The sequence below is a fragment of the Rissa tridactyla genome, chromosome 5 (assembly GCF_028500815.1).
Source record: "Rissa tridactyla isolate bRisTri1 chromosome 5, bRisTri1.patW.cur.20221130, whole genome shotgun sequence".
Taxonomy (NCBI): domain Eukaryota; kingdom Metazoa; phylum Chordata; class Aves; order Charadriiformes; family Laridae; genus Rissa; species Rissa tridactyla.
Genome location: NC_071470.1, coordinates 15,892,936 through 15,920,807, shown reverse-complemented (window position 1 = coordinate 15,920,807; position 27,872 = coordinate 15,892,936). Strand labels below are relative to the sequence as shown.

The 27,872-nt window shown below is 44.9% G+C and overlaps 1 protein-coding gene across 4 annotated transcripts in view; it reads right to left on the bottom strand.

Moving 5' to 3' along the window:
- Positions 1 to 26,389, bottom strand: part of RBM47 (RNA binding motif protein 47) — an 86,428-nt gene extending 60,039 nt beyond the window's left edge. For 2 of the 4 annotated variants that reach the window (XM_054202451.1, XM_054202453.1), the window contains exons 1-2: positions 26,295 to 26,389; positions 25,988 to 26,130 (exon numbers count right to left, since the gene is read on the bottom strand). In XM_054202451.1, the coding sequence (XP_054058426.1) occupies positions 25,988 to 26,016 (29 nt within the window). In that variant the 5' untranslated portion in view covers positions 26,017 to 26,130; positions 26,295 to 26,389. Of the gene's footprint in view, positions 1 to 295; positions 2,139 to 25,051; positions 25,159 to 25,987; positions 26,131 to 26,294 lie in introns of those variants that run through there. The other 2 variants (XM_054202452.1, XM_054202457.1) reach the window with 2 other exon arrangements.
- Positions 26,390 to 27,872: the final 1,483 nt, after the last annotated feature.

Here is a 27,872-nt window from a genome sequence, read left to right as displayed (position 1 = left end):
AACTAAGCATCTTGGCCACTTCTAAAGATTTTCTTCTTAGTGAAGTACAGCATTGGCTCCAAGAGTACTAGCAGCAAGCACCATTCATCCTAGAAAAAGTCAAAACCCTCTCATCTATTTAATTATTAAAATTAAAAAAGCCAGGCTGGATGAGGCTTTGAGCAACCTGGTCTACTGAAAGGTGTCCCTGCCCGTGGCAGGGCTGTTGGAACTAGCTGATCTTTAAGGTCCGTTACAACCCAAATCATTCTATGATTCTAAAAAAGGATCTAGATCACGAATAGTGTTTCCATACCTTCACCCGTTGCTCAAGTAGGAAGTAGGGATACATGACTGCTTGAAAGTGAAGAACTGCGGAGGATGAAAGCAGGTCCAACACAACAAACAGCAACATCTCTGGTTCGGGGACAGCCAAGGCTGCGTCTGCAAATTTCCTATTTGCCACTTACATTTGCTTCACTAAAGATAATAAATTATCTCCTGCTAGACACCAGGTCTGTCTGAGCTGAGGTGAGAAGTGCTATTGCAGTGAATTTTGCAGAGGAACGGCACACAGCCGGCAAGAGCCTGCCCTACCAGCCGGCACCACCTCCCACCAGCCTCATTCCTCTCTGCAAGCTCATTTCTGGGTCGGGGCACCGGTTCAAGAGTCGGACTTGAGAGCCTGCCACCAGGGCGGATCTCCTGCGGTCCTCCCCCTGCTCTGGTGTTGGCTTCCAGGGTGGCCAGGAGGATGATGGGAGCGTCCCACCGCCCTGGCCAGGCTGAGCTGAGCTGTAACCCCAGCACATTTAGGGGAAAGGTAAGGTGTTTCTTCACGCCAGGCTTCTCTCAGGAATGAAGGCAATGGCATGTTGGAACAATGTCACTCCTAGATACAAACAAGTGAGGGCAACTCAGCCAGTACAAATAAACAAATAGAGGCACAGAGGGATGAAAAATTGCGCCTTTTGGATTTGCTGCTAGTCTTCACATGTGCATTTGACATGTAGATGCTATTATGATGGATGCTATTGATTAAATCCCAGTTACTGAGCCCATTGGCTGACGCCACTTCATTGATAGGTTGAATACAATTTCATTTGCTTGCAGTTAAATAAATCATCAGTGTCAATCAACATTTTCTTAGGGTGCTAAGCCCACAAAAAATGTGCAGTGGGCAGAGCAGTGATGAATACAAGCCTGTGGGATCACACTGCGTATGAGCCTGAAATTCCAGGCTATGAATCAGTCTGAGGACTGTGTGGCAGAGCTTGCCGTGATCTTTTGCAGAAACTAGCACATGGATTAACACTTTTCATCAGCGAGTTAGTCAACATTTTGCATGTTAGCATCTTCCTGATTGCATTCTTTGTTAAGGAACAGAGAAGTAAGTGGTAGCTCACAGCTTCTTTGGCATGCAGATCTTCCACCCGTGATATTGTGGGAGAAATGAAGGAGAGATGGGTTTAAAATCCCAGAGCTGTACTGAGGAATTGCCACTGTTTAAACAAAGAACCCTCCATCCCTGTGCCACTTGTGATGCTGCTGGTTGTCAGGAACTCTGCAGCCTCTGGGGGTTTTGCAGCCAGCAGAGCTGCTGGTGGGTATTCTGAGCGAATTTATTTCTAGCGAGCAAACAGTCTAGCGTGTCCCATGCCCAAGGCTAGCATCCCTTGGGTGCCGTACAGGACAAGCCAACACATGTCTGTTTAGTCCTGGAGGCTCTGTTCCTTCCACGCTGTAACTGAAAATGGAGGCAAGGGGGTTGTATTGCCTTAATTCTGCTAAAATCCCTCCCTTGCCATCTGTAGGCCCATATGAAGTACTATATGCAAGGAAGGAAAGAAGATAAATGATGTTCCAGAGAAGGTAAAAGAAATTCTGCATGGCCTCATTAAAAATGCATATCCCTGGGAAACAGATTCCTAGAAACTACATTTTCTACTGATTTCATTCCAGTTGAGTGAAGAAGGAAATGGTGGGACTACGGCAGTTGCTCAAAAGGAGGTTTCACCCCTTTCATGTTATTGGTGATATTGTTTTAGAAACCTGTGTCCCCAAGGTCTTTTTTGCCTTGTGACCAAGATGAAGAAGCAATATCCAACTTAAATGCCCACATTTCTAACCTAAAGAAAAATGACACAGTGCTCAGTCATGCAAATTAACGTATCAGTCAGAATCCACCAACTTGTCTGGGATATCAGATTATGATTTGAGACAACTTCTCTTAACCTAATGAGTCTGCAGTCTTCGTTAAAGCAATTTAGCATAATTACACTACAGTCAAGGTAGCTATATTATTTCAGATATGTTCTTATACCACGATTATCATCTGAGGGCTTTACAGCAGAGCTTTAAGCAACTTGACTAATATCAGCAATAAGTTACTTTATCCCCTCTGAGGCAAAAGCTAAAAATGCTATAGCGGCGAATACAACTTAAAAAACGCAGATACCGTTTATAAACCTTTTTATAAAAGCCTGTATCCCAGGCAGTACAAATATGTACAGATCTCCAAAAAAACCAGTCCATAGGAAAACACAGCCTAACTCCCTGCAGCCACAGAAAAGAAACTCAGAGCTTACGATGATGTGCATTTGCATGCACGTGACAATTCTCATGCTTTTGTGCATGTATTTGGGCACAAAGTCTGCAGTATCACTTTTGTTGCTTTTTAAAAAAATATGAAAAATATTTTTTAAATTATTTATGATTTTTTTAAATGAAAAAGTTGTTTATTTAAATAATTAAAAAAAAATCCTAAGCAATAAGAATATCAGGGTGATTTTTTTCTGATTCCATCACATATATTGCTTGTACTGTGCCACATGGGCACTCAGATTATAAACCTACAAAACAGTGGGCCAGAAAGAGCTGGTCAGTCTCCTTTCCTCACAGCTTCAGACTTCAAGGCAATGGAATTGCACTGATGTAATATGCTTTGACAAAGTGCTCATCACTGCAGTATAAAAGAGGGGAATAAATAATGCCTTTTTTTTTTCTGGTGGTCTGAAGATAAGCAAGTTAATTTAAACTACTGAATATAATGTTTCCTGCTATATGTTCTCAAGCACAAGGGCAATCCAAGTTTTGCTGTATTGCTGTGATGGACGTTTTACTTATTTAGAGGATAAAGAAAGAACTTGGGGTCATTTGTTAATCCACAAACTTTGCAAAAATTATTTTAGTTTCATAAAAGAAGACACAGAGCTCAACTCTGAGTCTTCCTATGCACAGAAAGAGGGACACAGAGAAGAAGGTGCTTTTGGCCAAGTAAATCTTGTCAGGCCAGTTTAACAGGGTTAAAAACCCATCCTAGTGTAAATAACTGGGAGCGCTACAGCGCATGTGGGTAGCATGGCTTCAGAGAGCTTAGCCTGCCTCTTACTGGACCCCCAGCCAACATACACCACCATGCAATGCTCCTGCCGCTGAGCCCTACTGTGTTCTTCTGCCTCTGGTACCTACAGCCATGGTACATCTGAGGGAGCGACCTACTGCCCCACAGGTACTGTGGTACCCCTGCTCCCTGCAGCGCTCTCCTCTCCAGCTCAGGCACAGATGGGAAGGCAGACCACCTTGAATTCCTCTACACATCAGAAAATCAGCACAAAATGTGGTTACCATCCAAAAAAAAAACATTGCGAACGGTGTTATCTCAGATTTTTGGGGCCCCTGTAGCACAGTAACCTATCTGCAGCAGTGACCACAAACTGACCCCTACAGAAGAGCTAGAGCAGGACAAGCATATGTGATCTCTCCTGTGAGTCCTTTTCCAGCCTCCGACCACTTTCAGCTCAGGGGACTCCTTGAGCCTGATGTAGTTTGCCCAGAGGTGGGCCTCTCTTCCAAGTACTTGCCCAGACTTCCCTTGAACGCCTCAAGAACTTCTGCAATTATCACACCCTTTGGCAAAGAGCTTCACAGATCTGGTATTTGCTGCATGAAGAAATATTTCCTTTTGTTCTGAAAATGGCTTCTACAGATTCATTTAACAGTTAAGAGATGCTGAGCAGCCCACCTCCACCCACCCTCTCCACACCACCTGGGATTTTATCGACCTGAATCAAAGAGACCCCCACGGTGACCTCTGAGCCTGAGCCTACTCACCCAGAAGCTGAGTATCACACAAATGTTTTGGCTGCTCCTTTCCAAAGGATTAGGGAATTTACTAAAACATTCTTGTTGCCCAGGCTCCCTGCACAGCCTCGCTGCAAAACTTCACCCCACACTCATGGGGACAGACACTGACCGCACCGAATGACACAGTCACGCAAAGCGCGGTGTGGGCCAAAGATCCCACTGAATTCCCACAATTGCTGCTATCTTGGTACTCAGTGAAGTAGCAAAGATTCGGCTTTACTTGATATACTAAACTTGGGCTATTAAAGCTAAGATCCTCTCATTATTTAGATGCACTCACTGCCTTTTAATTATACTACCTGACATCAAGTCTCCTACCATATCGTTCTGCTGTATTTTCATTTGGACTGGACTCCGTGAGCTTTTCAGTTGCCCTCTGAAAGCTGAAAGTTCAGGATGAGCTCAGACAGTGCGTTTTTTTTTTTAAAGCTGGCTTCTTAAGGAACAACTTGTAATACTTCATGGTTTTGCTGTTTTAACTTCTCTCAGTAAGTGGTTCATAATGGAAATTCTGCCTGATCATGCAGGTCTTGTTCAGGCAATACACTTTCAATTGATTTTACATTCATTTTTCTGAATGATTGGCTTTAAAACCTGATCTTTACATTTAAGTAAAACACGATCAAATACATTTAAACCAGGCACCCTGCATTTGCACATGAACCATATGGCTACCTGCTTTTCCTCCCCTACTGGAATGGGAGGGTATTTTCAGTTGTTTACAGCAGGGGTAGCTCATCATAACCACATCTGTAAGAAACAGCTTGGCCAGCTGTACTCCTCACAGGTCTGAGTGTGCTAAGGCAGCCCAAGAGCATGTGTTGCCCTACTCACCAGGCAGATCTTTCAGGCATCTGCTCCCCTGCTGAGGCACGGCTACCTGGCTCTGAGAGTCAGGCATCCTAAGGAGAAGCAGCTAGAACCAGGAACAAATATGTGGAGAAAGTGGGGACAAATGTGTCAAATACCTCAGGTTAATTGGCAATCACTTAAAGCTGTTGTCTAGGCAAGCTCTGAGTATGTTGCAAAGTCAGGGCTTAAAGTAGTAGATGCTGAGGGCTCACCTCTCTGCAAATTTAAAGTTGAAGAGAAGATGCTGATGTTATTTCTCAATTATTTACTTATTTGTTTCTACTATGTTGTGAGATGTTCCAAAACAACCTTAAGATGAGAATAGAGGCCAAAAATAACTCCATAGCAGCACCCTTGATGGGGGTGCCTTGCTCCTCAAGCAACCTGATCTGGTTGAAGATGTTCATGGCAGGGGGATTGGGCCTTTAAAGGTCCCTTCCAACAGATACCGTTCTGTGATTTTCTGCTCAGTGTTACTCCTACTGGCATGAGTGTTTTGAAATCTCTGTGGTGACAGACACAGCAGAGGAAGATTTTACAGCTGGAAAAGTGCAACGAAGCGATACCCCTGCTAGCAACCGCTCGCAGTCCTCCCCTCCAGTCTCAGCTGATCACAATATTGCTCTTGTTTCCCCCAGAGACCTGCCTGAGGGGCAGTGCTAAGTGCTCCACATAGCTTCACAGGATCCCTGCTGAGAGACACTGCTGGAGAAACAGCCTGGATCGGAGAATCGCTATGTACACTCACCCGTGGGCTTTGCATGGCCATGGCCCTGGTCCTGCGGCAGAGCTAGTCTCAAGTTAATAATTAAACGTTTAGCATATTACACAAGCATTCCCTCCTGCTTTTTCACCGTTGTCCGTTCTTCCGCTTTGTGTTGGCCACTCCTGCCGTCATTTGATTTCACGTGCCGCAGGAGCACGGGTCCCACAGGCATCAGTGTCCCCTCCCCAGCCTCGCCTGCCCCACAGCAATGACCCCGTGCTTCCTGGGTTAGGACCCCTATGCTGCTCCAGCAAACTTTCTTCTGGATTCAAATTACTGAGATCAAAAAGTTCAGCTGGCACAATCCTCGCTCCGTCTGCTCACATATTTATTTGTTCCAGTGACCTGCCAGGTCTTCAGCAGTCCTACCAAACCCATAAGAAGATGCTCTGGTCTCTTCAGAGCTGGACTGACTTGTGCAAAGTCAAACCAAGGGGCTCCTTTGGAGGTAGAGTAGAGACTAGGGGCTATTGAAGGATCACAAAACCATATTTGGAGCCGGCAAGTTACCATTAAAGAATGCTGCCCACTTATGCAGAAAAACTGGGTGCCAGCTGCTCACCAACCCTGTTATTCAAGTTCTGCAGCTTGCAGCACGGGGCTCCTAGAATTAGCTCTCCCAATCTGGTGGTGAGACACCTCTGATGTCTGAAAAGGGTTTGCCTTGGGGTTGTTAAATACCTGCTCCATGTGATTGGGCTAATTAAAAGTTTTTAGCCAAACAAATCCCTGTTTGTGAAGGTATAAAAGCTAAGAGGATTAGATGTTAGTTAAACTAGACATAACTGAGAAACAAAGTTGTTGCTGTTAATTCTTCAAAATGCTACCCTAGTGCGTGCGGGTGAGAGAGGTGGATAACAAAATTAATCTGTGAAACAAAAGTCCCAGATAACAGTTAAATCAGGTATATTCTGTAGAAAAAAAGTGTCTCCCTTGAATTCAATATTGCCTTGTAACAGGGGGAGACTTTGTTCTACATGGCAAAATAAGTTTCAATTAAAATTGTTTGATCTCCAGTATTCTTCTTGTAAAGGAAATGGAGGTATTTTCTGTTATGCTATAGGCTTATTACCATAAGCCCATTGAGTATACAGGTATCTACAAATAGCCGCATAAGCTGGCTAAGGACAATGTACCTCCAAACTCTCATCAGCAGGATTGTCTGCTCTTAAACTGAGAAAGCAGCTGACTCTCATTCCTGTTGTATTGACCAGCTGGGAAGTCAGTGGCTCTCAATGACTTTCCACCCTGTCCCTTTATGGGGTCTCGGTTACAAAGAATTATGTTCTTTTGTGTTTCCACGGGATTCCGAAGTCAACTGTTTTCTTCCACCGATAAGGAACTGCTTGCAATAGCATTGCCAGTAAGGAGAGATTAAGGAAAATGGAATTTAGACCCACAGCATATTTGTGCTGAACAAATGTTTCCTCCCTACCAAAAAAACCCCACCAAAAATAGGCCATTAGAGCCTCCAGACTCCTCCTCCCCCTCTGAAAACACACTCTTGTCTTATGCCTGCTCAGAAATTCTTGACTTCATTCCCAGCGAGACTGTTCGGTTCGGCAGCAGCCAGCAGCCCAACAGCATCTGCTGCTACCTGTCATTTTCCCTTGTTTTACTGCTTCTTCCTGGGCAGACATCCCACAGATCCCAGGGTTTTATCTTGATGGCTCCGTTCTCTCCTACCAGCCTCATTCTAGAACACTTGCTAATGCTGGTAGCACTAATTGCACTTTTATTTGAATGTAAATACTTTGCTTGGGGACATAATAAGTATACACCTGATTTTGGAGCCTCTGAAAGAAGGCTGTTGTGCTGATCAGGGCCAATAAGGAAGGGGGAGATGTAAGAACTACCTCTAACGAAGTAAATTAAGTTAAATCATGTCCGCAAGCCTTCCTGGGCGCTGGAAACCAACAGGACTCTTTAAGGGCCAGAACAGCCCCTGAGACACTTTTGGGCCCATGTCATTTAAATACCAGTTGTCCAAACCAGGAGGCAGATACCGCTCTCCCAGGCACACGCTGGGGTTAGGATGAGCTCTGGGTTGTTCCCAGCACCCAGTTTGGGTGCAGCCGTTCGGTTTTGGTGGGCGAGACAGCATCCTCCTCTGGAGGCAATCAGCCTCCCTGCCAGGGAGCAATTCTGGGCACGTTTAATTTACTAGCAGAGATGTAGCTAATGGGGAGCAGAGATAGAAAACCAAACCCCTTCTTGAACAAGCAAAACAAAGAAATCTTTTACATCTGGAAATATTGGGGCAGATGATCAAATAATTAGCACTGCAACAAGTTTGTACCGCCTGCAGCTAGAAGAACTGCTTTCTATGGAAGCAGGAATGTGGTTGAGCCTGCAAAAACGCGATAAGGGATCTATACCTAATATTTTTGGATGGTCTGCCTATGTCACAGGTAAGTTTCCACGGAGCTGAAGGAGCAGAGAACTGAATTCCCATGTAAAAACTCCCTACTCAAACCAGCTGAGGGCGGCTTGGCCGTCAAGTGCCAGTGACACATCGTCACTCCCTCTGGGAAGGTGAAAGTATCAAAAGTAGAGGTGTGTAAACAACCTTTTTTCTTTCTATCACAAGCTGACACTGGAAATAACACAGACTGTTTTTCCTTGCTTTTCTCAACAAAATTTAAAAAATCCATTTCAGTTCAGTTTATTTTTTTCTGTAGTGCTTCTTTAAAATTTCTTACGCTTTCCACATAAGGCGCTTCAAATAGAAAAGCGGAAATATTTTCCATGGAATTTTCATTTTTACACAGATAAGATTGTTTTGCAAACTTGAGCCAAACTTATAAATAGTTTTCTTTTTACAAAATCTTCACTTTTTGGTAAGTGTGTTGTTTACACAATTTTTTTTTCCCCAGCTGGAATCCTGAGGAGCTTGCATATTGTAAGGAAAAAAGGTACAGGTATGGATTTCTATGCTGATGTTTCATCACATGTGTGGGCTGCTGCTGGCTGTAGGTATGAAATAGAAATTTAGTATACACAGATCTTGCTGATCTAGTAGAAGGATTAAATAACACATCTGCTGGCCCTTTTACAGAAGGATGATTCAAGCAATCCGTAGGTTCCTGGGCTGCTGCACAAGATCACAGCCTGATCACACGTGTATGATGGCATAAATAGATGAATAATAGCAACTGCATTTTCAGTCCCACCCACATTTCATCTTATTTTTTTTAATCACATAACACCTACACACAATGCTTGGCTAAGACTGACGAACACAAAGTACAAGAAAATCAATATATTGTTTTCTGTGTGTCTCAGGAGGAAATAATAGCTGGTTGGGGTTTTTTTCCTTTTTTTTTCTCTCTTTTTTTTCTTCTTTTAAGGAAATAAATCTGAGGAAACAGCAGGGAAGTGGCGATAGCCATTAGTTGCCACGGGGTTTCAAAAGGTAAGTCCTTGCACAAGTGCAGGTGGGATTAGACTGGAGTGGAAGACAGCTGACCTGCTCTGAAATACTGCTGCCTGGCTTCCCAGTCGGCTGCGGTCATCTCCGGCGCACACCATGACCTTGCCTCTTTTGAGAGCTGGAAGAGTATTGCCCTTGACTTGAATGGAAGCAGGACCGAGCCCTACCCAGAAAGTTTCGTATGCTACGTGTCGTATGTGCGTGCCAGCATTATGCAACGGTGTGAAAAATGAAAACCTGTCAGGCACAGAACTGGTGCACTCAAGGACATATTGTTATTTGTTTTGCAGCTTTGCCACTCTAACAGGGATTAACAATGTGCCATTGGTAGCTGCCATGATATAGGCAACCAAAACGCCTCATTTTTTAGCTTTCAGAACATGATCTAAACTTTTGAGGGAAATGGCTTGCTTGGCCTCAAGGTTTTATTTAAAAAAAAAAAGAATTAAACTGAGAAAGCATTTACTTTTTCCAGCCTTCTCTCTTCACTTTCCCCCACCTTTGTCCCCCAGCTAACACAGGAGCAGACTGAATTCACCTCCCTGTTCCTTTATTATTTATTTTTTCAACCAAGTCGGTAGGTATTGTAAGTCGCCAACCTTTGGTTTCTGGAAATTCTTTGGTGTATTACTGCATAGCAGAGTGGTGTGACAAGGATAAAGAGATTAGAAGTAATTTCATATAACTCCTTCTTCTGTCAAAATCTGCAGAGGGCTTTTACTGGTAACTCAGAGTGTTGCTGAAATTCTTCATTAAAAGCTTTCAATATACGGGTAGGAAATCTCTAAGCACTAAGACACAGAGTAACCAAAACAGAGGGAGGGAAGGAATATTAAATCAAAGTCTGAATGGAGAGAGAATACAAAGGGAAAAAACCTGCTCAAGTACAACAATAATAACGCAGGTTATCTCCAAGGGGGTTGACGCCAATTCAGCTTTGAAAGCCAGGAAACCATGTGCTGATTTTCACCACTTTCAATTAATTAGGCATAACCAGAGCAGACGCAGGCTCTCTTTGCCACCATTAGACAGCCAAGGTGGTGGCGAGCTGCTGCTGGGTGGTCACTGCTGCAAGCTGCCAAGGCTCACACAAAATTCAGGCTGTGTTCTCCCTCTACGTAGTACCAGCACACTGTACATACAGCCCATACGGGCAAAATCTGACCAGCAGATGAGGAGCTTTTCCTGGTAAGGTGGTCGGGTATGACCCCTAGTTTTGTCGGTGTGGGAAAGCAGCAGGGAAGCACATGGAGAAGGAATTCAATATGGTCTGGCCAACACTGCTGGGCCAGCCAACGCTTGTACTGCAGACCTGACCAAAGCTTTGAAGACGAAAAGAGGGTGGCCTGCATTCTCTATGATCGTCTCATTAAATGAACAGAAGAATGGGCAGACATGAAATGATAACATCAGTCCTGTACTTTTTGAAAAGTTACCATCACGTGTTACAAAGCTATCGCCATGCATTGCAGGTCCTCCTCAAAGCTGGTGACCTTGCAGAAAAAGAGAAAGTGCCAATGAGCTTGGGCGCATGTGCGTGAAAGGGAATATACTGCTGCCACACCGGCTTAGGAGAAGACTTTAAACGCTGTGTCCCCTATTAGAGGGTTGCAAACTCTTCTTCTGCTTTTTTTTTTTGGTCCTTTTCTCTGTTTGTGAATCACCCACCCACTAGTTTTCATAAGCATCTTCACAACTCAAGCTTGCCTAATGAAGGCTGCAGCATGACCTGCTGTGTTTCAGCCCACTCAGGACAGGAGGTTTCGTTCATATCTTCAGCCATTTGCTACGTGTGAGGGAAGTTCCTCTGCATGCTTGGTTTCTGACTCTGGATTTCAAGCTGGTTGACATGGGGCTGTCTTTCTGTCTGGTATCTGCAGTACCTAGTGCAACCAACATCTTTATCTGCTTCTGCTTCAGAACGATGCATTAGAAGAACCAAATCTTTGCCAGTTCATGCTGGCTGGGATGTTTAATGCATTCAGGCTCTGATCCTGCACCTTTCCAGTCACAGAGGCTTTTGGGATGGCTCTGGGATGGAGGGGAAGCAGCCCCCTTGCATGGCTGCGCCTCAGCCCTAGCCTGTCTGAAGGCAAAGTGCAAAGCAGAGACAGGACTGTGTGGTGGGCTGCTCCGAGCCCACAGTCCCCTCATCTCAGTCTCCTACCAATCTCCCATTCCTCACCTGAAAACAGCTTAACGTCAGGTAACTATCACTTGCAATTACCACCCACCAGGAAAAGGAGAGCCAAACACCCTGGCAGTACAGTGTGGATTGCTAGAACTGGACTCTTGCTTTTCCAAACCACTTTTTATTAAGCAGATCTCTAGAAGAAGTGTGATGTGGTGGTCAGAGCTGTTCTGGACATATTCTCTTGGTGAGTAAATGTCTAATGCTAGGAGACCTAGCAAGGGCAACACCCCAGTCCTTAGCACTCTTCTCACCATTTGTCTTTCATAATCTCTTCCTTCTTTATTCTCCTATCTTTTCTTATCATGCTAACGACACCAGCCTCATTTATATTTTCCACAGGCTGGTTTTCCAGCTGTGACAATGTCAGTGAAAGAGGCTAGCCCTGCAAGATGCTGTTCACCTGCCCTGTGGAGCCAGGCTCACCAGCCTGCCAGCGGGGATGCCTGTGGGACCATTGCATCCAGAACCATCCTGAAACCAGCCCCTAAACCAGCACAATTCAGAGTGTGAGTGACCCCCACCCATGAGAGGCTGGCATTTGCTCCCACCTCTTTTACCCAACGGATGTGCAGGAATGTGGATAAAACACAGAAATGAGCCATGGTACAGACACAACACCCTGGGATTCCCTCTTCCCAACCCAAAACCTAATTAGCCTTTGGTGGTGAGGATGTATCTTCTTGTGGTTTCTCCACCCAGCCCCGCAGCTTCCCAGCCATGCAGCAGCAAGGGAGGATGGTGCCACCCCACTCCAGCTGCTTGCCCCTGGGCACACACCCTGACGTAGGCTCTCTGGCTCAGAAGGGACTGAAGCATTGTGGTGCTTTCCCTGGGCACCCTCCATCCTGACAAGAAGTACCACTGCCCTCAACCCTGTGTTTCACTGGGTGAAGGTGCCAGCCTAGGTCTGGAAGAATGCTGCAGACCTGTGCAGGGGAAAGCGAGGGCTGCAATGTGCTGCTCCTCCCTGAGAAGGGTCAGAGGTCCCCTGGAGCACCCAATATTTGGAAGCTGGGTGCTGTAAAAATGGATCCCGCACTGCTCCGAACCCTCACGGGAGATGGTGGCCTCCTTCACTCACTGTGCAGGGCAGAGGGTGTCCCTGCTCCAGAAGAGAAGCTGGATTTGGGCAGTGACGGTGGCTGCTGCCCCCACAACTCTCCCAGAGACATCAGAGGGAACGTGGCGCCTGATGCACTGCGAGAAAGGGGAACTTGTAGCTAAGGCAGATAAACAGGCTCTTGACTACTGCTTTCTGTCCTCATTCTGCACATGGATCCTGTGTATCACTGGCCAAGTCATTTAAACCAAGCTTTGTACAGATGGTCACTAACGGCATGTTCCTTATTTTGGGGTGGGAACATTTTCTGAGATGCAATTTGCTTGCAGAAGCAGAGTGCTTCGAGCTGCAAGTGATCTTGCTGGGAAATGCACTTCGAACATGTGGATCTTAAGCAAAACTAAGTTTTCTGGAAAATAGAGTCATAAGGCAAGCACTGTGACTGACTCATACCGCTAGCTGAAGTGCAATTAAAAAAAAAAAGGAGGCAATTTATTTTTTCCTTTCTGGATTCTCTACCCTATTTTTGTTGTTAAGTTTGGTCAAATTTTTAAATGAAATGTCATCCTAAAGCAAGAAAATGTAGTTGCATTATTTGGAAAATGCGTAGATAGCACTTCAACTTATTTGCATATGTTTATTTCTGCTCACCCAAAATAACACGCTAAGCTTGACACAAATCTATAGCTAGAGCTTGTTAATCCTAAAGCATATTTTTCAGTGAAGATGACCTTTAACTAAAAAAGTTCACTTGTGCCTGGCCCTGACTTCCTAAATTGTACGCTCAAAACTATGGTAAACTTCTTAATTTACATTCTGTGTCCCTATGTTTTTAGTAAATGAGTATCAAATGCTTCTTGTGCCAATTATCTCATTATTGCTTGTGAAATGTTTAAATACTATAGCTGAACACCATTAAAAAGCCAAAGAGTAGTAAATCTCTCTTCAGAGCAAAAAAATGCAAGAGCATGAACCATTTACATCCTGAACAGCAGGAGAAAAAAAAATACCTAAAGTGAATTGCTCACTGACCACCTTCCTCTTCATACATGGTATAAGGGAAGGATCCTACAAAAAAACCCAACTGTACAAAAAACCAGGATCGTACTATAATAAAACTACCAGAAGAAAAATTAGGATTGTGCAGACTATAAATCTGGCACTATCTGAATTACACACTTTTTATTTTTTCTGACTCTGTCCACTCTTTCCTAAGCTTTTATGTTTATTTTGTTTTTGGATGCAAGCTGGAACCCAACCCCAAGTTCCATCATGTGGCATCCTACTGACCGGTGTGTCACTCGGAGGGGTGGCAGATGAGATTGACCAAACAGACTTCTGCTCCACAAAGGAACTGAGCAAATCACAGAGGCGGGACAGCAGTCCAGCCCGGCATTTGCTGGCAGCAGCAGCAGGAGAGGGAAGAGGCAGGAGCAAGGGGCTCCTTCCAGCCTCCCGAGGGAAAGGTTTTGCTGGGAAACGCCCTGGATTCACATTCCCAAGTGCTCTGGCTCGGGCTCCATCCAGGATCCTTGGATGACCTGCCCCATTTCCCCTTTCCCACCCTTGTCTGATACCAGTGCCCCAGGCTCACACCATCACCTCCCTCCAGTCATTACCTCTCACTCTGAGTTCCCCTGCCCGGACGGCTCCCTTTGCAGCCCCCCCATGTCAGACCCTGCTGTCTCCCTGCCCAGCCACCAGCTCTCAGTCCCTTCCATTTGGGCTATCCCCTCAAGTCCCTCTTTCCATCAGCCTTCTGACTCTCCATCAGCTTTTCCAGGCAGATAGTTGTAGTCCCTCTCCCACCTCCTTGTCCCTTTTCTCTCTCTTCTTCCCTTGCTCCTAGATCCAGCCTGCTCTTCACAGCCCCAAGCCCCATTACCTGTCCCTTTGCTTCCTTAACCTTTAGATGCCCTACACCCTGCTATTGCACCCAGGGGCAGAGAGCCCAGCAGCCTTGCACCAGCCCTGCAACTAAACTCTTGCTCAGACTGGAGATATGCAGTGTGAACAGTGGTTTCTCGGACTTGGATGTTAAAAGCTGGAGTCTCCACTAAGCGCATAGAAACTGTGATTTTCAAAGGTTTATATCCTGCTTAAACCTGGGTACCTCTGCGCAAGCCCCACTTCCCTGCTAAAGGTCAAGTCACAGCCCCAAGAAGACATTGCAAAAATTTGAAAAGAGCAAATTCTCCACTTTGATTTTCAGAAACAGTCTAATCATTTTAGGTTAAGTGACTCTCGGGCCTCTACCCAGGCAAAGGCAGAAAAATTCACAGGCCTCAGGCAGACATTTTACCCTTCAATGTTTCAATCCAGGGACTTAAAGCTTTGCAAAATTACAAGCAAATGAAAATAGTCTTCTACTAGAAAATGCAGGGCATCCCTATTAACGATAACTGAAAACAGTCTCCTACTAGAAAATGCAAGGCATCCTTATTAACCAGAGCTGCTCTGCCTTCTTCCTTTTACATCTGCTTGTACAATGGGAACTTTTGGATGTAAAGTTTCATTCACTTGAAGCAGATCTCTGTAGGTAAGATTGTGTGCACAGTTTTTTTCTGGAGTGGGCTACAACAGTTCTATCTATTTATTAATACTAAAGCTACAGGCCCTTTAGCGGTGCATTTCAAACTGCTTTTCCGAAAGCAGTGATCTGAAGCAGAAACGCAGGACTTATCCCACCCAGCCCCTCGGAAGGGGAGCTGAGGCGGGGAGCCCAGGGGCTGGCGGAGGTTTGGGTTAGGTGTCCAGCCCATCGGCACCTTCCCTCACCCCTCCCTGGGGCTCTCCCTGAACAACTGCCCAACACTGTCAAAATGGAGGTGTAAACCAAACATGCAGAAAACCCCCTGAGATGTGCCATAGCTCCCCAAAGATGGGCCACAGCAGATCCTGCTGCAAGAACTCACAACCCGATGGGATGTTCAGCTGTACCGGCAGAGACCAGGAACCACAGAACAGATATCCACAGCAACCACAAACGACCCGCTCAACTGTGCTGTTGTTAACTCATCTGTGCCATTTTCTGTGGCAAGGCAGGGACATGAACCCAGGTTTCCTAAGCTTTATACTGATGTCTTTTCTGCAAAACCAGTCATTTGTATACTTCTTGCTTCTTGCCTAGCTTGTTCTACACCCTATTGCACCTATACATACAATAGTGTGTGTGAACTCAGAAGAAACTTTTATTTAACAGTGACTGATGTTTGCAAGAGCTTTAAGAATGCAATGATTTTGGCATCGGTTACTTTCCAGGTAAGGATTAACAAACCCATGAGTTAGCAACTAACTGATGTTCTTTGTTTAAAACAGGCCACACTTCAAAATGGAGGCATCTGTCGAGTTTTTTTTTGCAGAAAGATTGTGCTTTGATTTGGAAATAGGGAAGCACAGCAAGGATTGCAACACGAAACAGATAAGATTAGATGAAGAGGAAATGTGGTAGAAACGGTTTGGATGTGTAGAAGGAGCAATAAAATGCTGCTCATCTCACATCATTCATGTTACAGTGCTTGTTTTAGGAGCCACAGAGACCTTGTCAGAGGTAAGGCAGAAACTAAGCCTTTCATGCATTTTGGCTGGAACCCAGATTTGAAGAATGTAGAAATGCGGTGAAAATTAAAACCTTGTTCCTTCCCCTTGCATGTCATTCACAGCTCCTGATGTTGGTGGAGGGGGGGTTCATCTCTTCTGCTTTTCCATGGTACTGGCATCTCTGCATCCAGTTGTGCTGCACTCTGAAGAGGGTTGTGTATGCCCTGGTGCTCCACAGACTCCTTGCTCAGCAACCCCTCACTTTGCATCCTTCCAAACACGCATCCCACTCCCGGATCCCCGGCCATGGCCCCAGACTCACTGATGGACACAGGCAGCGCAAGCGGAGAGCATGGAGGTCCCAGACACTGTCACCTGAGCCGGAAGGCTGAGGCAGAGATGGTAGGATGGGGAAACAGTGAGTCAGCAGTAGGCGCTGCACAATGACTGCCGTATCACACTGTATGGATAGAGGGAGTCTGGCCACCGAGGAGTTTCAATCCTGTCATTTTGGCCGAGTTTTGCTTTGAACCCAGAACTCAGAAAGAAACTTGCACAACAACGACTAGGAAGCTTATCTAATCCTCTTTGCACCAGCTTTAGCTCTAGAAAGGGTTTGTCCAACCTGTTTGTGGGTATTCCTAGGGCATGACTGCACACACAGGGATAGATAGGCTCCTATCAGCTGTGTGATAGCACGATTACAGCTCCCAAACTGCAGCAGGATCCTTTCTGATTACTTTGGAGTACAAGAAAAAAAGAACATACAGTTGCCTACATATTAAAAACACAAAGGTGTGTCCAAAGATACTATAAACTTACACCCCAGCTTACAACTCCCCTGTACACTTTGTGCCTTGCGTACCCGCAGCGTTCACAGAGAGCTGTGGTCTTTAACTGATTTCCACTATTACCAGTGTGAAGCTTTATTGCAAATATAACCTTCTAGGCTTGCGGACACATGGTATTTTTCATAAAACTAAGTTTATTACACTGGCCATAGGTAAGTAGATTGCACTGTCAGCAGTTTTGCTTTAATTTTCTTTGGAGACCCTATATTTTTTTACACAACTTATTTATTTAGAAAAAAACTGTTGTGTCTATTGGAAAATAAAAAGAGGGAGACATTCTTCATACTAGAAGCAGGTGCATCCCTATCACTTTTTATATATACGCAATATGTTCTTTAACAGCCTATGTCCTATGGCACTCCTCAAAGTGAGTTTCTACTGTTTCACAAGAGGAGAGGAAAAAAACATGTATTTCCCATCTATTGGTGGGGAAACTATGGCACAGAGGGAAAATGATCCCATCAAGATCATCACCCTAAACCAGAGACAAAGATGGTAACTAAACACTGACAGCTGACTGAGTGCTTTGGGAATGAAAAATCCAGCGTGGACACTGATTTGTGTTGATACCTGCTGTGCATATACAGAGAAGCCTACATCTGTTTAGAAGCACCAAGGTATTCCCCAAACAGCTGCAAAGTTAAACTTACCAAAGCCTTGTTCTCTGCCCTTACAGAAGTACAGAGCACTTTTACTGACTTCACTGAAGTCAGTGGTCACCGACACCACTGTAGAAGAAAGGCTACTATTTGCACAAGGAGTGCAATAACATATACATACATAAAATAAAAAATATAAATGTTTTTTTTATTTTTTCTTTTTGTTTCAAAAAAGGTTCAGTGATCTACAGATGAAAATGCCAGGATCTGGCTCAGGTCTCAGCCTCCTCAGGAAAGTCACAAGCTGAGGCTGGTCGAACAGGCTCAGCCCTCTGCTGTGTTGCTCTACCAATGGGATGGACATCACAACAGTGCCAACAGCCCGCTCACAGCAGCCCCACAGCCCAGGGGCTAGCAGGATCGCAAGTAACACACCTCTCTCCAATCCGTGACGTGTTTTAATGGTGCCTCTCTTCCTGCTAGCACATCACCACAAACCCAACTTTGGGAGATGACAGGAATCAAAAAGCCCCCAGCTAATGCTGTAGCTAGAGGAAAAAAAGCCCTGGAACTGCTCTGTGAGCAAGAGTCGTTTGCCCTGGGCTTCTCTTATTCTGATGAGAAAGCCAACAGCTAAGGCCACCAGCACCTCCAGTTCAGCAATACGTAACTGCGCTTGCTCAGAGCTTCTGGCAGTTCATTTCACATCCCTCAGAACTGTAGGTTTTATACAGTGCCCCATATATCAAACAGACAGTGAGCTGATAAAGTTTCCCGAGGCAGGTGGCCATTGGAATGGCCAGGAATTTGCACAGGAATTCCGACAGGAATTTTCTTAGACTCATAAGGTCAGCAGACAGTAAAAACTAAAATTGTTTGTCAGTCTGTCTTGCTGCTTACCAGGCATGTAAGCTTGCAGACGAATACCTGCAGAAAACCAGGATTTTCGAGAGAAACAAAAATTGAACATGGGAAGACATGGTCTCTGATCTTCTCAGCACCTCGAATAAGGACCTGTAAATACCCATGGTAAAACACAGGTCAGAGAAAAGACTTTCCAATATCAGTAAGGACTCCAGGGGCTGCATGTTACAAGGCAGTGAGGAAGAGAGAAGCCACAGATATGTTCAGGAGCTGCTGCCCATCTCAGACCGCGTTCCCACCGATCACTTGCCGCAGGAGGCAGAGCACCCTCCCCATGTACCAGACACCCCTCACCACCCCTGTGGCCCTTAGGAAGATTTCTCCTGCACACGTACAGTCTGACCTGTGACTCACACAGGTAAGACGAGACTTGGGACTTCAGTATGTGGAAAAGGCACGTAGAAGCCTTTTTGTTTATAATTGCTCAATACAATTAGCTTCTATGAAAATAACTTTTTTTTTTTTTTCCTTGCAGGACAACCGTGGCGTGTTTGGACGGTGACCAGGTTGAATCTTCCTCCTGGGTCCTGGGGCTGTGCAGCACTGCTGGGTACATCTGCAGCTGCCCTGGGCCTGGGTGCTCAGGGTGAGCAAACAACCTTGCCATCAGCATCTCCTCACGCTGTTTACTTCATAAACACTGAGTAAGACACCACAGGCAGGAACAGTGGGCACGTTCAGATCTCCTTGATCCAGCCTGAGGTGCCTCCAGCTTCCCATCCATCAAACGTGTGCATTCAGCAAGTCAGATAAGATGGGTCTTTTCTTGTCCACTTCATGAAGCCAAGAAGCCAAGCACAGAGTCAATCTTCAAGACCCACAGACCGTACTGCAGTCCCAGAAGTTTGAATACACTCACCCACGAAATCTTTCTCTGCTTGCAGCTTTACTATGCTCCTGTGAGCTTCAGGCACCTTATTAGTGCTATCTTTAATGGGAGTAGTAATGAGAGTGAAACGCTCCCCATGAGGAGTAGCACTCACAGTAGGATGTGGGTACCAGTGCATGAACTCTGGTGAAATTGCAGCACCCACAGCCAACAGAAATTTTACAGCCAGAAGTATGCACATGACGTGGACATGGCCTAAAGTCATGTTAATAATGTGAATATTTTATTAAGGTGAGCTGAACGTGCTCTTTTGTTGTAAAAACATCTCGAGGACATGTCCCTGCGTGCACGTTCGTGTTTGACTGTACCTTCCCTCCTTGCCTTTGGTGCCTTTTTTCCCAGCTCGGGCTCTTCCTCCCTCCCCAACCTTGAGAGCTCCCGCAGTCTCACCCTGCATGCCGCCTGCCCAGTCCTCACACCCTCTGTTTCTCACCCCAGCACACACTTCAGCTATAAGGACCTCAGTTAGCCACAGTCTCTTCACACTTCCCCCCCCCCCGGGTCCTGAAACTTTGTTGCCTCAACAGCAAGGCTTTCAAACCCTGATGAAGCATCTCTGTCTCAGATTTTCCCTAACTGGGATCAGACTATACTCCATGAGTGGATCTTTCCCCCCCGCCTTCTCCTTCCTCCTCCTCTTTACAAGGATCCCTCATTTCTCATTTGCTCCCTTCCCTTTCCAGCCCTGCAGACACCTCCCCTTCATGCGTGTCCACCACCTTCCTCCTCCAGTTTTGTTTCTCCATTTTTCTCTTCTCGCTGTTGCTGATTTATGCTGATGACCCATATCACCCCCTTGTCATGCTGTGTCCATCTCACCCATTCCTTTCCTCTGCTGCCCTGATCCTGCTCTGTTACTCATAAAAAAAAAGACCATTTATTCAGCAAGCACTGCTCAAACTGCAGGCTCTCTAATGCTGAATTTTCCCTGCACTAACCTTCAAGTGCTCCCATTCACCACCATCCATTAGCCTCCCCCATTATGTCCCACCATTCAGCCTTTCTGTGATTTCCACTCCATCAACCCTGATGACTTCTCTTTTGCTTTTAATCCTCGTCTTGGTATTTACCGAGTTCAATTGCAAATTCTCCCTATACTTCGATTTCCTTCAATTTGCTTTCCCATAATATCCAGCCTAGCTGGTGACTCTCACCCACTTTTTCTGTCTTCTGAAAGCCTGGCTGATGAAAGCCTAGCCATCGATTCCAGCTCAACGTGGATAAAACAGAGTCCCTAATAACCCTACTCTCAGGGGATACCCGAAATGTCTTTTCTCTCCTTTCCGCAGTGACAATTGTGGCTCTGTTTGCAGGCGGGGCACAGCTTGTATTTGGGCAGCCTTGCTCTCAAGATACAGCTAAGATCTGTTGATGCTTTCCACTTACACGTCAGAGACATTGCCTATTCTATCTGCCCTCACAGCTAAAACACTTCTCCAGGGCCTCACCGTTGCATTAGCTCAGTAAAGGTGACATCCTTTTCTCTGCTTTCATAATTGCAATCTTGATCTGCTGTTTCATCTTCCAAATACTAATACAAGGATCATTTTCATAGCCTGATGTTTTGAGTGTGCTGTTCCTTTTTGTGCTTCTGTTGACCAGCTCTCCATTCTCTAACAAATAAAATAAAAGGCGTCCTTACGCACGGCGCTCGCGCAGGCAGGTGGAGCTGCATGGCAAATGGGTGACTTTTGCAGCTTTTGAACACCCACTTTATGCTTCCCATCAAGTACCTTTCTGCTTTCCCTTGTAACGCCTCCATGGAACTACCTCCCTGGTCATAACTGCAGAGAAGCTTTGCTCGTCTCTCCTAAATTCCTTCTAAAATCTCTCCCTTGTGGCTGGAATAGTGCAACAGCAGCAGGGCTGCCGGAATAGTGCAACGGCAGCAGGGCTGCCAGCGTGCTGTGCCTGCTCTGTACCCAGCTGACCCCTCTCACCATTTCCTGGTGCTCCACCCCACGTCTGACCCATCTCTTGCCTCTCGTTGGGTATTTCATGCATATACTCTGCACAGCAGTGACAGTCCTTGCCCTCCGCCTGCCGAGCAGGTACACACGCAGCAGCAACACCCCGGTCAGGAATCCCGGGTCTATGACAGTGCAATAATTAATGACGTCTTTAATGTTACTGAGAACTCAACTTGCTGAGGCTGAACCAACATGCTGGCTTGCGGTGGAGTTTACTAAGTTTCTCTGATAAAAGAGAGAAATGCAGAGACAGTGTTTCAGTCTATTTCAAAGGTAGAACTCAAGCACGTCCACTGGGTACTCAAAAGGCCAAAACACGAATGCAAATCCTGAGCTACATCATTTGGGGTGGTGCTTCTCCAGAGTAAATCTCCCAATGGCTCTCCCATTGGCAACTAGGACAGAGAGCATTCCAGTGGTCAGTGGCCGGCTAAACCATGCCCACTTTGGAAATAGCTGAAAGTTACTGGTGTCTCATCATACTTGGTCAAGAATTCTTGTGCATTTCTAGTTTCTATCCATCTTGTGCCAAACAAGCCCATCTGTGCTGATTTAGTCTCAGCTTTATGACCTAGCTAGGTAAAAGATAACATCCAGCCTCTAAGTATATTTTGTAAGACACGCTCTTAAAAAATATCCAAAACCTCTCTGTTCTTTTCAAATGAACTCTTACTTGTGATCATGGCAAATGAAAGATTGGAAAGGACAAAAATGCCCTCAAATATCAGGTAGGCAGCTTTGCAGTTACTAAGAAGTTGCTTTGCTCTGTTGAGTTTACTGTGTCACCAAAACCCCACCAGCCATAGCTATACAAAGCCTGCATTGTCTCAGCAAGGCTACTGAGATGTTCCTGATCTTGGCAAGAGCTAGGTGTACCCAGAAGCATTTTATTGGGAAAAAAAAAAAAAACCAACAGCAGAAAGAAATATTATTTTAGGCCTCTTACTGGAAAGACAAAGGTCGGAGTCTTTCCTGCTGCTAAAGCAGAACACAAAAATATCCTGTTCACAGGATCCATTTTACAACCTTGAAAATGGCACCTAAAAATCCCCATATGAAACAAATTTCAAAGTGACTCGACTACAATATAAGGACAGATTTGTGGGTTTAGGTCATTGGTAATTTGCAGATCTGAACTTGCTGACGAAAGAAACAACTACATACACCTGTCCACAGGCATAGAGATAGTCCCTTCACAGTCAGTCTGTCAGATTTTGCTTCTTGGCCACAAAGCAAACCTGTTCTTTACGTTCATCCAAGTCATTGATTTCTTATTTTCAACAGGAACAGGATCTGGCAACATTTCTTCACAAAGAGCACATATTTTCCCCTATTACATTTCTCAATAAATCAGAGCATTGTTGATTTGGGAAACCATGCACAGGTGATCAGGGCCAGCGGTTTAAATGAAAAAGCCAAGATTATATTATTGCTTCACCTATAAGTGTAGTATAATATCCACTGGAGTTTGTCACTCTAATACTGCTGTGGGCTCCTACAGTAAACCAACAGGTGCTTGCATACCCACTCCAGAGTAACCCCTGGATCTTCTTCTCTAGCTGTAGGATATTAATACATTTTGAATATATCATTGCCAACCCAATGAATAGGACTTCAATATACACTTAAAACCATAAGAATCAGTTTCTCTGGTAGTCAGAGACAACAATAAGTCTATGATTTGCCATCATAGACTTACACGTTAGAATTGCCATCTATGTTGCTAGGATTAAATATTTTTTAATCAGCTACCAAAAAAGCATCATTTCCAACTTTTTTTTACCGGTCTTAATTTTCACAGGGGGAAACAGCTGACAGTGGAAAAAGTACATCCTAACAAGCAAAATCAAACCCCTCCGCCTTCTGTTGGGTGCTCTCACGGTTTCTGCAGAAGGTGTAGCATTTCACAGAGTGGTAGCAAAGGAGCAAGGGGGCTCTGCCATGTGGAAGAAGCTAAGACCCCAAAATTTGGGCAGACCCAAAAGCAGATCCTAGTGCCAGGGAGAGCCCTGCCAAAGCCAGCCGGGTGTGGGCCGTGCAAGGTCAAGGTTTCAGACCAAACTTCCACGGAAACAGTATTCCCTGAAGGCTCTGCCATCTTCACTGCTTATATTAAACACTTTTATTCCAAAGTTTTTCAAATTTTTTTTTTAATCTGGTGTATTTGAGGCAGCACATTCCTTTACTTTCACAAACTTCAAACAAAGGTTTCGCATCCCGGGCCACCGCAGGGACGCACGGAAATGATTAGCAACCGTATTTACATGCCAGCCAGCTCTAGGTATTTCCCTAACACCACCGAGGGCACAGAGCCCGTGTCTCAGAAGAGGCTGGTATCCAAAAACAGGGGAGGGAGCTGGTGTCTCCCTAGGTGGGGAGGCAAGGTGGGAGCACCTGCCCTCAGCTCCATCAGGATGCATGGCTCTAAAACAAGCCAGGAGAGAAACCTCTCCCGGGATGGGAATTTGCAGGGGAGTAGGGGGGAGAGAGAACGAATGCTCAAGAAAAGTGTTTGTCTCTTCATTTATCTCCCAGACAGCAGTTTGTTACCCTTTAGCACTCGTGCTACGAGCCTGCCGGACACCCAACAGCGGCGTATTCCTGGCATTATCTCTGTTTCCTCTCCCAGAGCATGCGTTGCCTTCCAGTTTTCCAGCTGTATACCAGGCTCTGCTTAACACGGCGGGCGACCTCTCGCCCCCGCGGCCTGGCACCTGCAGCGCGCCAGCAATCAATCCCCCCGGCAATCAATCCCACCGGCATTCCCGCTGGCATTCCTGCTGGCAATCCCGCTGGCAGCCGCTGGCTGCCTCCTTGGTTGCAAAAGACGCCCCAGTTCCCCCTCTCGCATCATGTGAACTTGGCTCGACTGGTGAAGAATAATTGCCGGCTTGTCCGAATTATCGTTTGCAAAGTCTAGGAGGCACACAAAGGCACCGATATTCAATTTGTGTTAGCCTCAGGCGGCTCATTTCAGCCCGGTCTGACGCTTCTGCCCTCTACCAGGTCAGCCCACTTGAGCTCATAAAATTTAGGAGGGATTTTGTGACCTTATAGGTCCCAGTGATCTTTAACTATTAGAATACTTTGTCTGTAGCTCAAAGTTTTATTTTAAATTCCTAAGAAGAAATGAGCTGTGTAGCTTTCCCTCTAAAAAAAAAATAAATCAGTTATTTCTTTTAACATGAATACGGAGTCCCTGGTATTTCTCATCTAATCACACATACCTCAGAGTGACGGAGATGCCTGACCTCCTGATCGATACATGTATTTTAAATGGTCATCAGAAACTTTTCCCAGATAAGATCCCATTCTTATGCTAATGTCTATAACAAACTGGCAGACGGCAGCCTATCTCAGAGCCCTCTTGTCACCTCTCTGTCACTTGTGCCCCAACTCCACCTTCTACATGAACTACAGTACTTTAAATGTTGAAAAAGAAGAAACAGCCATACAAACAAAATACTCTTTCCAAAATTTCCTCTGAAGACATTAGGCATGTCACGCTGTGGCTTCTCTTTGCCATGGAGAAACATACATAGTTTAATTTAAAACTTTCAGATCTGCAGATCACTTCTCTCTCTGTCCTTATTTAATACCTACTTCTGCCTCTCATCTGTCATCTTTCCTCAGAATCACCAGGAATCTGTCACTTGGAAAGAGTCACTGAAACTCCACCGAGAATCTCTGCAGTCCTCTCCGTTTGCCTGTTCCCCCTAAAAATATTTTAAAATGTATTTTCTGAGCGAACTTCTGCCCTCTTATGTTGTCAACCCAATCACAGAAGAGTGAAGCCTCAGGTAAGGACACAGGAAGAGCAGAGCAAACCAAAAAGTGACGGTACCTACCTGGAGCCTGCCTCAGCGCCCAGCACCATTCGCAGCAGCAGCAACGTTTCGGGGCAGCAACCTAATGCATTTTCCTTTCTACCCCGCTGCTAAACGAGAGTTGAGCAACTCCTCACGCTGCTGCTTGGAGCAACAGCTCTCCCAGCCTTAACTCCCTCTCTTGGCTCTTTGCTCTTTTTTTTTTTTTTTTTTTTTTTTTAAACAGAGTTTTTGAGCACTAAAACTTGCAATTAGTACCAGCTAAGCTAAAGCCCCTGCTCGCCCCTGCCCTAAGCTGCACATTCCAGGGCGCTGAGCGGGACGCTGAGCTCCCGGCCAGCAGTACACGGCTCTTCCACTCCCAGACCCGACTTTCTGCCTACAAACTTGATAAGGTCTAAGAGCTCAGGAACATGCACTGAAACTCGGACAAGGGAAAAATTGGTCTCTCATCCACAGCCTGGGTGTGTGTGGTTTTTTTATCCCCCCCCCTTTCCTCCTCCCTTTCTCTCCGCACTCACAGTAGCAAGGTTGTCTTTTGACTACTCCCTGCCTTAAACTCACCAAACCAGATTTTTACTCCCAACACCTTCCCGTAAATCTGAACTGAAATTTTACCCTGCTCACTGAGCCTTGGCTGGCTGAGGGCCAGTGCAGCATTCCTGTTGTTTTAAGAGGGCAGATAAAAAAAAAAAAAAAAGAAAAAAAAAAGAGAGAGAGAGAAAGAAAGGAAGAAAAGAGAGGAAAACCTGGAGAGATGCAAGGGCTGGAGGGAAGAAAACTTTTAGAGCAGCTTTAGTAAAAATGCTGTGGGAGGGAGTGATTCCCTTTTATCTTTAAAGGGCTAAACCAGTGATTTTTTTTTGGCAGTGTCAGTCATGAGAAAATACCCTCCTCAGGCATCTGCATCCTTCGGGTGGATGGAGATTTGAAAAGAAATAAACCGCTGGTACTCACCTGAAGGATAGCATTGCCGGCGTTAGCATAGCAGGGAGAGGAGCCTACACCTTTGCCTGATCCGGTTACCCCAAGGCAGCGGTAATGCTGGTTGAAGAAGTGCCACATTTTACCCTTTTCTGACCTAAAGTTACATGCGGTTTCTAGAAAAGGAACAAAAGAGAAACCAGTTTATAAAAAAAAAAAAAAAAACAACCAACAGCCAAGCCTTCTTTTAACCTCCGAGTGATCCCTCCGACCGTTGTCTGGAAGGCTTAAAGAAACAATGAAGCAAGACTGTAAACTTTCTCACCCCCTTTTACATTACCTGTCTGTGCCTGGCTATGGGCTTTGATGTATTGAAACAAAGCACAAGACCTGTTTATAGTAATGAAACCAACCAACAGAGAGATCTAATTCAGACTTGTGACTAAACAAACTGGAACAGGAAACACACACAAGCAGATTTTTTTTTATTTATTTTTTTTTAAGTAGTAATTCCTGTTGCATTGTCATGCAACAGAAAAAAAAAAAAAAAGAAAAAAAAGGCGGGGGGGAAGTTTTCAGCTTCTCCCTTCAGTCACTTTTGTTCAAATGCAGTTCTTTTTTTGCTGGAAAGCTTAATACAGGCAATGTTTCATCACATATATGCAGATACTTAACCACTAGTAGTGATCTAAAGATCTTATTCATCTGTTTGTTTCCTTGTGCAGGACGTCTCTGCAATGGATTAGTTTCCCTGCGCCCCCCCCCACCCTCCCCCCCCCCCCCCCCGCTCTCCAATTAACATCTGTAATTGATGACTAGACAGAGGATCTTCATCTAGGGTAGCTGGACAAAGCAAGCCCCCAACGAACAACAGATTAGCAGTCCTGCAAATTAAATCTTTAAAGAATAAATAATATCGGAGGTTAAAGCTAGTGAGAGAAATCAATTCTTCATAATTCTTCCTAATTTTTTAAATAATTCTTTTTATTCTTAATTAATTCTTAGAGATTCCTAATTAAGAATTCTTCTTAATGCTTCTTAATTTTTAAAAAGAAATTTTCAGAGTTCAGTACACGCTACGCTGCTTTGTTAATGTTACATTACCTGTGCTTTTTGAAAGCAGTTTGTCCTTCTACACACATATTTATCTAGTTGTATTCATTTTCCAACAGAGAATAATCCCACAGGTTTCACCTGAGCAAATCCACCTTGACTTCCTAAGAGAGTTTTGCTTTAGGCAGAAACTGATGAATCAAACTACTATTGGGATAACAACGTAAAGCCAGAGAGCCAAATATTGCAAAGTTCAAGTTAGCAGCGTGTTCTCTTCAAACTATCCTAATTCAAAAGTTGATAAAGGGGGGTGATTCCAGTTTTAGCAAATGCATCAAGCATAAACAACATCTTTCAGAACTTACCAGTATTAATGAGCAAATAATCATGGGGAAAATTGTCATCAAATACTTGAACTGAGAATTCAGCATGAGCTGCAAACATTTTATGCAGTTAAATCCTTTAAGGAAAAATAGTCCAGAAAAGAAAATAATGAAGGTCTTTCTTAGTGGTACGAAAATCTCTTAAATATTCCAGCATTTTCTTCCTTAAAAACATGGCCCATTTGTCCTAAAGCAAAGCTTTTCCATAGTGTCTTCATCCGATAAGTTTGCCGACAAAGTCCCCAGGAAATCCATCTCATGTAGAGAGAGCTTATGCTCCATTTGCTCTGTTTAGAGGAACAAAATAGGTATTACTGGCAGAAGTCCTTCTTTGCCAACATGTACAGATTACTCCTTCTAAATGAGACTCTCTGTAATACAATGAATAACACAGAAAATGGAAAGACATACAAATATACTGCCCAGTGTGTCCAGGACACAGCTATAGTACCAAGAGCTGTGGTTGCACCAGTGCGGTATAG